This window comes from Chelmon rostratus, chromosome 3 (genome assembly GCF_017976325.1).
Source record: "Chelmon rostratus isolate fCheRos1 chromosome 3, fCheRos1.pri, whole genome shotgun sequence".
Lineage (NCBI taxonomy): Eukaryota > Metazoa > Chordata > Actinopteri > Chaetodontiformes > Chaetodontidae > Chelmon > Chelmon rostratus.
The window spans coordinates 7,347,965-7,361,259 of record NC_055660.1 but is presented as its reverse complement, the minus strand read 5'-3'; the positions used below and the strand labels follow the sequence as shown (position 1 = coordinate 7,361,259).

The following is a 13,295-nucleotide window of genomic DNA, read 5'->3' as shown; positions in this document are numbered from 1 at the left end:
AAACACTGTTCTGTCAGCTGGTGAATGGCTCTATCCATGTGGAACTGAGGGTGAGCACATCTCAATTAGGGGGAGGGAGTGGAGGGGGTATATATGCTGGTATATATGCTGCCTCTGTGTGTGTGTGTGTGTGTGTGTGTGTGTGTGTGTGTGTGCAGTGATCTCCCTCCAGCTCCTCTGCCTCTATCTGGGGCGTGTACCGCCGTTATAAAACAAAACTCCCAGTCCTGCAACTCCTGCAGCTCCGGCGCGGCGGTCTGGATTTGCAGTCAGGGGAAACTCATCATCATCATCATCATCAGTCAGCACAGAGCAGCTCTCTCTCTCTCCCTCTCTCTCTCTCTCTATACCGCAGACACCCCCACATTCACTCCCTCTCCTGTCCGTCGGTCCGTCTCTCTAAAACAAGCACAGCATCTCTTTCCTTTTCTCTTCTTGACACACGGCAATCATGTCCGCAAACGGCGCCGACGGGGACCTGCTGCAGATCCCGCTGGGACTCATCAACAGCGCGGGGAAGTATCTGACGGCGGAGACTTTTGGCTTCAAAATCAACGCCTCGGCCAGCAGCCTGAAGAAGAAGCAGACCTGGACCCTGGAGCAGACCGGGGAGGACGGCAGCGCCGTGTTCCTCCTCTCCCACCTGGGCCGCTACCTCGCCACGGACAAAGACGGCAACGTTACCGCGGACAGCGAGACGCGCGGCCGGGACTGCCGCTTCGTCATCACCGCGCACGAGGACGGGCGGTGGTCCCTGCAGTCCGAGCCCTATGGCCGGTACCTCGGCGGCAGCGAGGACCGGATCACCTGCTTTGCGCAGACTGCCTCGCCAGCAGAGAAATGGAGCGTACACCTGGCTGTCCACCCGCAGGTCAACCTCTACAGCTTTGCGCGCAAACGCTTCGCCCACCTGAGCGCGCAGGGGGAGCGGCAGGAGGTGTCCATAAACCGGGATATTCCGTGGGGATTCGACTCGCTTGTGACACTGGTCTACCGTGACCAGCGCTACCACCTCGAGACGTCTAACAACCGCTTCCTCCGCAACGATGGCACCCTATCCACAATAACGGACAAGGACACCGGCTACATGCTGGAGTTCCGCTCCGGAAAAGTGGCGTTTCGCGACTGCAACGGCCGCTACCTGGCGCCCGTGGGCCCCACCGGCACAATGAAGTCCGGGAAAAGCACCCGGGTCGGGAAGGATGAACTGTTTGGCCTGGAGCGCAGCCACGCGCAGGTCGTGGTGACTGCGGGCAATGAGAGGAACGTCTCCACGAGGCAAGGTGAGGCTCTGCAGTCGCACAGAGCCGGACAGAAAAATCACATTTCACCATACAGATGAAGTCACTGCATAACTGGGCACACACCAGATGCAGCTGTTGCATGATTTGTGTGTGTGTGTGTGTGTGTGTGTGTGTCTGTTTGAGAGAGAGCAGAACAAGAATGATAGACTCCTGTTACTTCATTTTCCTCACACCATGTGTTTTTCATTATCATTGCTCTCACTTTCTCCCCCCTCCCTCACCCCCTCCCTCACCCCTTTTTTGGCCACTCTTTGCCTTGCTTAACATTTTTCTGCAGTAATTCTACCCCTGCATTGTGGCTGCTGGTTCAGGGTCAGCTTCAGTCTGCAGTTATCCATCATTCTTTATCTCAGAATAGACTGAGAATAGACAGAAAACCAGGAAGGATTTGTTTAGGAGACAAAAGGGATAAAATGGAGGAGAGCAGAGGAGAAAACATTCGACAAAGAGGGAGGTGTGACTCAGACAGTCCTGCTGAATGTAGATTTTATGCCACAGGAAACCTCTTTGTCTTGTCGCCACTCGGTCCCACTCTGCGCTGCCATGCACATGGGATTGATCATTGACACCATAGTTTACCCATGCGGCCTATTGATTGCAGAAATGGTGTCTGTGTGGGTGTGTCTGTGCATTCCAGGAGAGATGGATTGTGGAAGAAGAATGATCATTTGTTTAAATGAGGTCATTGTAGGGCAGTGACTTGTGACCTGGTCTCTCATTGAAGTTATGCCATCTAAGACAGTGGGGCAACACACATGCAGCGGGGCCAAGGAGATAGTGTTGAACATGCATTCGAACAGGATTTTTAAAGGACCACCTATGCTCCTCGGTGTGGGTGTGCACAGGCATTTTCCTAGCCAGCAGCTTAACTGTAAAAAATAGGTTTTGGTGTCAGCCTCTTAATGAAGAGCAAGAGATTCTGTTCAGTTCAGAGCCATGTTTAAGTCATTTTAGGCAAGCCTGTAATGTGAATGGTGTCACTCGTAGTGACAGATCCACAGATAATTACCACCTGATTCTGCAGTTCCTCTCAGCCCTATGGAGTGTTTTAGCATCTTGCAGCTCATTGTTTTGGTTTTATGACCCACAACTTTACAGTTGTTCGATTTTCTTCATTCTCAGATGCAGCAGGCAGCTGTTTTCAATGGCAAAGCTCTGATAATTCACCTGTCCAACACCCAGACACAGTTAACAAGTTAGAGACTACCTGGTGAACATAGCGGAGCATTTTGTACTTCCAGATAGCCAGATAGTTATCTCAGGAGACGACGTAGACCAAAATTAAGCTTAAAGTAGAACAAATATTGGGCTATATTGGATTACTCAGGTGGCCAGGAACATGACAAATGTTGCTGCATATCTGCTTGATGTCTATATAGTTAGCTGGTTAATAACAAGATTGCCTTATCAGCTTTATAAGATGGTGATATGTTAGTGTTTACAGCTTGTTCTGCTGCCTCCAAGTGGCTAAAAAGTCAATTAATAGGCTACTTTTTGACTAGTGTTGTTACATAATGGAGACCATGTCTTGTAATGCATAGGCCCAAGTATTTAAAATGTTTAGCTATGCAAGGCTTGCCTTTATTATTATCTATTTAACCATGCAAACTCTTGAGACTTGAACGATTTTGCTTTCAAGTCTCATGTCAAGTCTTTCGGGAGTCGAGTCTTAAGTACTCATTTTTTAGACTTTCAGTCTCAAGTCTACATTTTAGATATTAATCATGAGAACCAGAAATGTTAATTTGGCCACAGAATCCTCATTAGACCAGAATTCAACGCAGTCACAAGACACGTTACATTTTTTAATTAATAATTAATCATTCACCTATTATTTATTTTTTGTAAAAACTTGCTTTTTGCTGTTCTGCTATCATTTTCACCATCACTCCCCTCCCCTCCCCTCACTTAGTCCCTTTCAGGACTGGCACACCCCCTGCATGGGTGCAGTAATACAACAAACCTGTGGGCCACACCTTTAACAGCCGGGCACAGAGAGTTCAGTATGTTCTGTCCCTTTAAGAGTCTATCTGGGGAACTTCATGAATTAGAGGGTAGAAGAGTTTCAGACAAGGAGAAAAACCTCCAGAGACAAATGAAAACTGACACCAGACTGCCCCACTTTTCTAGGCATGGACCTGTCAGCCAATCAGGACGAGGAAGGGGACCAGGAAGTCTTCCAGATGGAGATGAGCCGTGAGGACAGGAAGTGTGCCTTCAGAACCTCTGCTGGAAAATACTGGACTCTGACAGCAAGTGGAGGACTGCAGTGCACTGCCTCCACCAAGTAACCACACACACACACACATCATGTTATACATCACACACTCTTAAATTCACACATGCTCATCCTTCACAGTCTGCTCGTTGAGATTGTCGTCATGTGTGTCACAGGTCAGCCAACAGCTTCTTTGAACTGGAGTGGCGTGATGGTCGTGTGTGTGTGCGTGCAGCTAATGGCAAATATGTGATCGCTAAGAAGAACGGGCAGCTAGCTGCTACTGTTGACAATGCAGGTCAGTGGTGTTTCTGATGTCTCTGAACGGAGGTGGACTCGTGAAAAAGGAGCATTAGTGGAAAGTAACTAATTACAAGTGCTCTCACTAATTTGACTCTCTCCAAAACCCCAAAGCATCTTCAAGTTTAGACAGTCCCTTGTATGTCTGCAGGTTATAAGCTTCAACGTGCCCCTAAACCTTTTTTGGAGACAATGCCAGATCTGTTTGACACAGTGCTAATCAGCCTGTCTCTTCAGGGGAGGCTGAGCAGTTCCTGATGAAACTGATCAACCGTCCAATCATCGTCCTTCGTGGGGAGCACGGTTTCATCGGGGCTCGTAAAGCCGGAACGGCGACCCTTGACTCCAACCGAGCATCGTACGATGTTTTCCAACTGGAGTTCAGTAATGGAGCTTACTCCCTCAAAGGTGGGCATAACTTTAAAAGCTGAAAAAATAATGACTAATAATAATAATAAACTGTTCCAAAACATAGCAAAACTGGTTGAATTAAGACCCACTCTGTAGGAAGCTGTGTGAGTATAGCACTTTTTAGCATCCTGATGGCAGATGAAAAAATACAATAGTTTGCCAGAGTGTCTTTTTTGAGTCTAACACTTGGGGGCGCTAGAGTCAGAATTTCAGAAAAGTTTTTTTTGGCCACTTGGGGGCAGCAGAAACAAGCTGTAAACAACATTTAGTTATTCGAATCTATGGAAACTATACAAGATTCACTTTTTCCTATTCAAATGTCCCTTATAAATAGAGCTCAAGACAGCCCTGTTTAACTCTGTAGTGCTTTAGAGAAAATCAATACTTTAAACTTCTAATGGGAATAATATTATGGCTACATGGATCAATAACTGTCAATCATCTGAATTCAGTCAACTGTCAGTTATCATTCAACCAAGCTTAGGGCTGAACAATGAATCAGTATGGTTAAACTTCTCTCCATGTTGTCTGAACCCAGAGCTCCCTGCTAATTAGCGAGATTGAGAGTGGGCTGGCTAATGACATGAAACTCAGATCAAACTGTCAAACTAGGCCGTGCTGATCAAACATTCTGCTCGTTTCTCGCCTTAGATGTTTGCAGAAACATACTTTAGTGCACTGTTTCGCTGTAATACGTGACCAGGCCGTCTTTCTACTGCATATACAGCCCAGTTTTATGACAAGAAATACCCTTTTTAATAAAAACTATAAAAAAATGTTAACGTTAAATGCATTCAGCATCAGTTTGCTTATTTAACCAGTCACTTTGAATGCATCAGCACATCACCCAACACTTTCCTGTGTGTGAGTCAGGCTTCATTAGGTATGTGTTGTTTGTCCAGACTCCCAGGGGAAGTATTGGTGCGTTGGAGACGACACGGCAGTGGTGTGCAGCAGCTCCACACCTGTCCAGTTCCTGTTCGAGTTCTGTGACCTCAACAAGATGGCCATTTGTGCTCTGGGGGGGAAGTACCTTAAAGGAGACCATGCTGGGGGGCTCAAGGCCACCGCCGACTCCCTGGACAGCGCCACCCTCTGGGAATACTGAAAGCACAGCTGGACTTCTCCACTGTCTGACACAATGCTTCAAACTATTGATAGATACTGTAGGTAGCTGTTTTTTTGCGTATATGTGCGTGCCTGTGTGTGTGCCTGTGCGTGTGTGTGTGTGTAATTGTGATTTTGTCTGGATGGATGTGTGGTGGAAACTGAAGCTGATAAACTGGAAGTCATGGCACCAAAGCACTACCGGTGTTTTATTTTGTATTATTTTTCTCTCTCAATCAGTATCTCTTCTTACTGGGCTTTTTACTGGAGATTTGGGTTAACATTGACTTGTTGTTTAATGAATGAATCATAGTGTGGTTGCGCATTAATTGTTTCACTTCCAGTCAAATTTTTACACAAGCTTTACCTGATAAACGTCAGGGCAATTACTGTTATTAGTTGTGCCTATCTGTGGTAACTACTGGTGTAAACGAACAAGTAGAATGCTATAACTCATAACTTACAATATCTAACCTTCTCCTGCTAAATGTCCTGCTGGCTCTATTGTGCTGCTTTCATCTCCTGCTCTCTTTCAAACGCTAAAGCATAACACACAATAGATGAAGGGATGGTACTGATTTACGTACATGTTTCTGCTGTAAATAAGGCTTTCTTTGTCACTGAACTCTTCAAAACATTATAACCATAGGAACATTTAAGTGCAAAAGTGTGTGAAGGCCGTAAAGAATGAAATGGGATGTGGCTGTCAGATATAACATGTTCTTCGCCTGTGTGCTACATACCTGCGTACCTCTCCAGTTTTCCCTTGTCACCCTTAGATGCGCAGGCAGACAAAATCTGTGTATAGACAGATGCATCTACACAATGTGATCAAATGTTTCTCTTCTTGGCTGTAATCCACTCAGTTCTTCCTCAGATTAGTGTGAGGTGTTTCAGTTATGCTTCAGGAGGAAACAGGTGAGAGGAGCTTTTTTTGTTCAGATGATCATCTGTGAGGGAAAAGGTGGTGGTCAAGTGAAGTTAGAGCACATTCAAATGCACAGAACCAACTGTGACACTTAATCTGCACAATAATGTCCAACTGCACGGAGTTAAAAGCACATGCTAGTTGTGATGAAATGTCTGCCTTAGATTGGGTGCTGCTGCTGGTGCGTAAACACAATGATGGAGTCAGTCATCTTTCTGGCTGTTAATGTGGCTGTGCCTTCCATGTAACATTTCAGTCTTTTACATGTTCTTACATTTGAGCTGAATGGAGTAAAAAAAAACCCAATAAAGTTTTCCCTCTAAACACTGGACATTCTCCTGGATATTTATTTATGTTGTAATTGTTTTTATTTGTTCCATAATCAGTTTTCATTAAAATCTTTCTGTCACCTTGACAACACATCTGACCTTAAATAGATAGAGTCAATGGAAAAAGCACCAGATCAGAGCTGAGCATTTAACTCAGGCATGTCCAAATGAATCCATAAAGGTTTTTCTTGCAACCAGTCAAGAGGTCTCCTAATTATCAGCCGAAGACTGAGATCAGCTGATTAAATGAGTCCAGCCTGGCATGCCACTCCTTGGTTGGAACGAAAACCTGCAGCCACACGGCCCTTTGTGGAATCGTTTGGACATGCCTGGTTTAACTGAAATAATAATGAGGCTAACTCTGGTGATCTTTTATATTTTCCTTGCCATTAAATCAAATGAAAAGAACAAAACCATCATTGACCTGATTCTGTGAAGTATTATCAGTGTTTTCTTTGTGGCACAGAGCTCCATTACTGTCCAAAAAACACACATGCACACATCAATGAGTGACACCGTTTCACTGGGCATCATGTTCCTTCTCTTTAAAGAAAATGAGCGTCAACAAAAAATGGACAAAAACCTTGTCAGGGCTTTCCAACGTAGCAACTGTCTTGTTCTGATAAGAAAATCCATTGTCATGATTTTTGCAAACGCTACTGTGTGTGGGAGAAGGAAGAAAGCGCCTGCATCATGTCCCCTTGAGATCTCACTGAGCCAAAACTGTACAAGAGAAAGGAAGGCGAGGGCAGAGGGAGGTAGCCTACTCCACTTTCTCTGTCCTTCTGCAGAGGAAACTCAACTCTCCTCCTCTTTTTAAAAAAAACACACAGTCATCCTAATGTGGGCTAAACTTCACATGTGTGTTTTGATGCCGACAGACAGGAACAGGCCAACAAAATTCTTTGGTTCTCCACTGCAGAATCTGTACATGTTGCCATGGCAACACATAATGGCTGGAGCTTGAGGAGGATGAATGTTTGGAGCTGGAACAGACACACACAGATCAATAATCTTAATACGCCTTGTAATAGTCGAAGTCAATAACTAGAGATTCAGGTTCTCAGGCACTTCAGAGACCACCGACTGGAAGAGGACTTTCTAAATAAAAACCTGTGCAGACACGTGATAGTGCCGAAATGAACTGGAGCTTCCACTACGCTCGCTAACACAGTAATATTCCCATTCCCGTGTCTTTTCAGTCAGTCTGTGTTTGTGTGCTGTGTGTGCAAAACCTATCAAGAGAAAACACATGGCAGCGTCTTGAAAAGTCTCCCTGCCAGAGAGAGGCAAAGATGGCACTCGAGTGGAAGGAGGGAAGAATAACAGGCAGAGGAGCGACAAAGCCGGAAATGAATGAGATAGAAGATGAAAAGAGAAGATGTGCAGCAAAAACGTTCTTGACCATGTGAAGTGGAACAGATTTTTTTTTTTTTCCTCACTACATTTATAGCCAAGTGGAGAGCCCTGAGCCGGGCCCGGGTCGGGAGTCTCGGACACTTTAAACAGAGAGAGAAGAAGAGCTTATTCAAACTACGCTTGGTGAAACTGTTCATGAGGGAGCAGTGGAAACCATGTATGAATCACCAAATTTGGTTAGTTTAACTTTTTCAGTCGAACTATAGGACTGTATGTTCTTTTATGAGTTGTAAAAATTGCTCTTCTTGGGCTGAATAAACAATTTAACAAGGCTAAAAGTCTATAGCTGCATGCTAGCGGCTCTGTGAAGCTGTATTTAGGCAGATTGGCACATTGAACTAAATGCTAATGCTACCATGGCCCAATGCTCAGAATGATAATATTATTATCCAGATGTTCAGCATGCAGCTATATGCCTAATAGTTACCATGTTTATCAACTTAATCTAGCATGTTGGCATGCTAAATTAAGTTGCTAATTAGCACCAACAAAGGACACCTGAGGCTGATGATGGCTGTGTCATTAGTTTTCAGGTATTTGATCATAGACCAAAGTGGTGGATGAATTCAAACTCCAACTGCTGGTGGCACAAGATGAAAAGTCAGGGGATCACCAAAATTATTACTGTTCCTCCTGAGGGGAGCATAAATGTCTGCATACCATTTGTTGAATAGTTCTCCAGACATTTCACTTGACAAAGGCAGGAAATCACGAAAGTCATCATGATAAATCCTCTCGGGACCAAAACTCTCCATGAGGTAGATATGAAGCATAACGCAGGTTCAGACAGGCCATGGAAGTCAAGCTCAGCTGGCATTCCAGCTTCACTGGCTGATGGCTCAGCTGTGCTCTAGTTAAGCTGTCCTAGCCTGCTTACGCTCACTGTTTCCTCTGCAAGCTGTCTAAAACCCACCTCCACCACAGCTCCACCTTTTGTGCTGTGTCTGACTTCATGTCATTTCTGTTGTGACTGATGCTTGAGGTGTTCCGTTCCCTATGGGGTCTTTATGGGGTCTTTGTTGCTGCTCTCCCTGCTCTCCCTGTTCGATGTAGGCACATGGAAGAGCACATGCTTCAGGCTTTCCACATAAGCGTGTGGAAGGGCAGGGAGATCCCTCAGGGTGCAGTGAACGTCTGTAGCAAATTTCAAGACTATTCATCCAACATCAGTTGTAAAGGTTTTTCCATCTGAACCAACGTTTTTGCCAAGTGACTGACAAACATTGCCATCCTGTGGCCATAACGTGGCTAAAAACTCACAACCCATAAAGGAACATTTAATCCTTCATGCTTTCACCACAGATTACGACCACATCTGATGGTCTTCATCCGTGGGTGGAGTTGGCACAGAAAGTAAGTGGCTGAAAGCTCTGGGAAAAGGTAGTAAGAGGACTTGGAGTTGAGCTTTTCTTTTTCAAATCACCATTTTGAATGTCAAGCACAAACTTTCATGATCAAACAGTTTGATTACTGTCTTCATGAGGCAGTAATTCATAAACATGCACTACATATTTTGAACAAGACATCTTCCTAAATTTGTAGTGTCTTTGTTTTTGTGGGTTACAGGGTTTTATCTATGAACTGTATCACTGCCACCTCTCCATGTATCATGTATAGTTACGACACCTGCAATTTTCCAGCATGCACTTCACTAACTTCTTAAGTCTATGTATATGTCTATTACTGTGTAATAGAGTCCTAGTGAGTCTACTGCTGCCATCTAGTGTCGATATTGTGACAATGATTTTGATTTCAGTTCATTATGTGTACTATGTGGCCATTCGTATGTGGACAGCCTGTTTTTCTTGATTTTGGCTTGTTCCAGTAAGAGAAATATTATTACTACAACCAACAATTATACTTGGAACTTGCAGCTTTGTTTGGTGGAGGCCCCCTTCTGTTTCAATGAGGCAAAGCCAGGTCCTGCACAGAGCCCAGACCTCAACCCTATCCAACATGTTTGGGATGAACCTGAACACAGACTGCAGTGTCGCAGCTCACTGAGACTCTTGTGGCTGACGAGGAGCAAATCCCTGCATCCTGACACCTCACATTGTTCATCATCTAATAAAATGTATTATTTAAAGCCAGATAATAAAAAAAATGTATTATTTAAATACTAGGTTTTATTTGTTATTTTAAAAAGATATAGGGGTGGAGGATTTTTATCAGCATGTTGCTCCCCACAGTTTTGGAGTGAGATGTTCAACAATCACATGTGGATGTAATGCTCAGATGTCCACACACTTTTGACTTTGCCTTGTACATGTAAAAGATTATTACAGCCCTGACAGTAATGTAGAGAATTCACAGATAGAGAAACAGACACATGACAAGTGGTTGCGTTGCAAAAACGCCATAAATGCTGCAGTCCATACAAAAAGATAGCAAGCAGTGAACAGGCCCGCATTAATGGATGTCTCACAGTGAGTGTTGTTGCAACCACTGACTCAGTTTAATTTGTCACCAGTTTTTTTCTCTTCATTTGCTCCTATCTTATTTGCTCCCTTATATTAAATGTGAAGCACTGACCTTCTTCAAGGGTAGAGATAAGAGAAGGGACAAACTAATGCACGCACCCAAATGCATGCACACGTTGACAAATTATCATAGTATCTGTTTGCCCACCGATAACCTACGTCCAGGCAGACAGTGTGAGTCAGCAGAGAGACAGAGGGGGAGAGTTTTGTTCTGGAGAAAACAATCAGGAGGTTCTCTAAAACCCTGCTGATGGCCTCATAAAAATTTGACCGGTGCTTCCAAATCCTACTCTTGCTACTCGTCTGTTGTGCTGTTTGACCTCACCACACTACTAATTGTTTCTCAAGAAGTCCGTGGAGGTGTGGTCCACGCTTTCAACAAACACTTTTATCAGTGATCAAAACCCAAACTCCACCACATTCAAACTTCACTCCAGTGTTTCTAACAACAGCAAGTGTGCAGCACGTGTGTGAAACGTCAATCAAACAGCGGGTCTTTGTGGGAAATCATTAAAGAGAAGCCTTCCATGACTCATACCTGGGGTAAATATGACTGCACGTGTTTGTATCTTGGTTGTGTGTGCATGAATGACCATCTCTTTATGACTGCCAGATTTCAGGCAGTGAGTTCCCAGAAACACAACAACAAAAACTATGTGGGGATAATGAACCAAGAGCAAAACCAATGAGGGAAATGAACCAAAAATGGAGAGGGAGTGTGACTGGTGGCACATGTTGAGGTTCAGTGCACCTCATGCATGGAATAATCAGCAAAAAGCCTTAAACTTGGACTCTTTGCCATCATGTCCAAAGGCTTTATTTCAAATCATGTTTTAATTGAATGTTTATGTTTTTAACTACACTGTAATTTTATTTTTTTATTACTCTTCTATTTATTTTATTGTACTTTATTCTTCATTGTTTGTTTCTTTTCTATATCATTATTTTTCTTGACATTGTTGTAAATGAGGATACCTCCTCAATGGTCTTTCATGGTAAAATAAAGGTCGATGACAATGAGATTAAGGTTGCACATTAACATGAATTATAGATTAAACTAGCCAGCAGCAAACAGGGTAATTAGAATTAGCTCCACCTCAATGAGACACATTACAACACCATTTAATACAGCAGTAATAAATAATTCAGTAATAAAATATTTTGCCCCTGATTGGAGCAACACAGATTCCAGCTGATGATATTTTTATGATGACAATACTTTTATTATAAAATAAGTGAAGTCATAATTATCTGAATCAATCTTTCTCATCTATCTCATCAGGACATCTAAAATAAGCAGGTCATGAAAATGTGACTATGTTGTTGATTTCCTAATTTAAAGCTGTTGGCTCCTGGTGGTCCAAGTTCTGAGACTCATGTGAACAACAGCACGTGCTGATGTGGCCATGTGTGAGACCCTCTAATGTGACTGGTGATTGTCGACACACAAATGGCATAAAGGAAAACGTGAAACTGAGTTATGTTTCCACGCTGCCAAGTGTCACTCTTTGTATCCTGCTTCACCGAGCTCGTGCGAGAGACTGTGAGGGTGGGTGGTTTATTGGCGGAGAGCGGCGCTGCCCAGCCTATAAATACCCATGAACGCTCACAGAGGAGACCAGAGGTAGTGGCATCAGCGGAGGGGCCACACAGAGCAGACCGCCATGTCTCTGCCTGGGCGCTCGCACACCGTCCGGCTGGTGTTCCTCGGGGCAGCGGGGGTCGGAAAGAGCGCGCTCATCCACCGTTTCCTCCACGACCGCTTCCAGCACAAGTACACGCGCACAGTCGAGGAGCTTCACGTGCTGGAGTACGACACTGGGAAGTCTGGGAAGGTGCGCCTGGAGATCTTGGACACGAGCGGGAGCTACCCCTTCCCGGCCATGCGGGAGCTCTGCATCCGACACAGTGACGCATTCGCCCTCGTGTACGCGGTGGACGACCCCGGGTCCCTCGAGGAGGTGCGGCGGCTCCGCGACGAGATTCTGGAGCTGCGGGGCGGCAAGGGAGCGCCCATCACCGTGGTGGGCAGCAAGGCGGATCTAACCGACACCGAGGGTCGCGTGCTGCTGACGGCTGATGTCATGGCCACAGTGGAGGGTGAGTGGGACGCCGACTTCGTCGAGGCGTCCGCGCGCACCGGTGGAAACACGGCTGGAGTGTTCCGCGCGCTACTGCAGCAGGTGAACTTGCCGCACCTGTTGAGCCCTGCAATGTGGAGGCGCAGGGACACGATGCCCAGACCAGCTGTCAAGAAAAGACCACCACTGAAGAAAAACAACAGTTGTGTCGTGTCATAGGAACATTTTCTCCGTTTGATGAGGGACTCTGCAGCTGGGCTGCGCGTGTTCAGGTGTTGCCAGTCATCACGGTACTTTACCTGGTCTGTCCAGAGGTGGAAAGTTGGACGAGTGGCACCCTGTGAAACTTTACTGTCTCTGAAAGTCTCGATACTAACGATAATAATAGTTTAATGGGACTCCTGATCGGTGTAGGTTTATAATGTTAAAAATGCATATTTATGCGTGTAAATATTTTATATCATATGTAAATAAAGTATTGTTTGTGATTTGTGTCTGCTGTTTTAATTCACCACACCTCAGTCTAAATAACTACTTTACCTGAGTTTACTTTATCCAATGAAAGAGTTTTTCATTTAAGTAAAAGTACACATCCCACAGTGTGAAATACTTCATTACAAGTTAAAGTTCTGCATTCACACTGTTACATAAGAAAACATATAAAGGTAGCAGCAGCAAAAGTAAAAATGCTTGCCATGTCAGAGTTATGGATACATGA

General features: G+C 44.7%; 2 protein-coding genes across 3 annotated transcripts; both read left to right on the top strand.

Moving 5' to 3' along the window:
• On the top strand, positions 1–6,576 carry LOC121604745 (fascin-like). 2 transcript variants are annotated; one of them, XM_041934341.1, is made up of 6 exons: positions 1–50; positions 356–1,283; positions 3,435–3,591; positions 3,699–3,820; positions 4,060–4,230; positions 5,136–6,576. In XM_041934341.1, exons 2-6 carry the CDS (start codon positions 452–454, stop codon positions 5,339–5,341), a joined length of 1,488 nt encoding a protein of 495 aa, XP_041790275.1. In that variant the 5' UTR covers positions 1–50; positions 356–451; the 3' UTR covers positions 5,342–6,576. The 2 variants fall into 2 exon arrangements, with proteins under 2 accessions (XP_041790275.1, XP_041790276.1); XM_041934342.1 differs by lacking the exon at positions 1–50 and having other exon boundaries at positions 308–1,283.
• Positions 6,577–12,157: 5,581 nt separating this feature from the next.
• Positions 12,158–12,796, top strand: rasd3 (RASD family member 3). The gene has a single exon (XM_041934384.1). It carries the CDS (start codon positions 12,161–12,163, stop codon positions 12,794–12,796), a length of 636 nt encoding a protein of 211 aa, XP_041790318.1. The 5' UTR covers positions 12,158–12,160.
• The last annotated feature ends 499 nt before the right edge of the window (positions 12,797–13,295 follow it).

Excerpts from the sequence above, each read along its gene's own strand:
- LOC121604745 (XM_041934341.1), top strand. The coding sequence starts at position 452 with ATGTCCGCAAACGGCGCCGACGGGGACCTGCTGCAGATCCCGCTGGGA. Across the intron at positions 3,592-3,698 it reads CAGTGCACTGCCTCCACCAA|GTCAGCCAACAGCTTCTTTG; the intron begins GTAACCACACAC and ends TGTGTGTCACAG. Across the intron at positions 3,821-4,059 it reads TGCTACTGTTGACAATGCAG|GGGAGGCTGAGCAGTTCCTG; the intron begins GTCAGTGGTGTT and ends CTGTCTCTTCAG.
- rasd3 (XM_041934384.1), top strand. The coding sequence starts at position 12,161 with ATGTCTCTGCCTGGGCGCTCGCACACCGTCCGGCTGGTGTTCCTCGGG.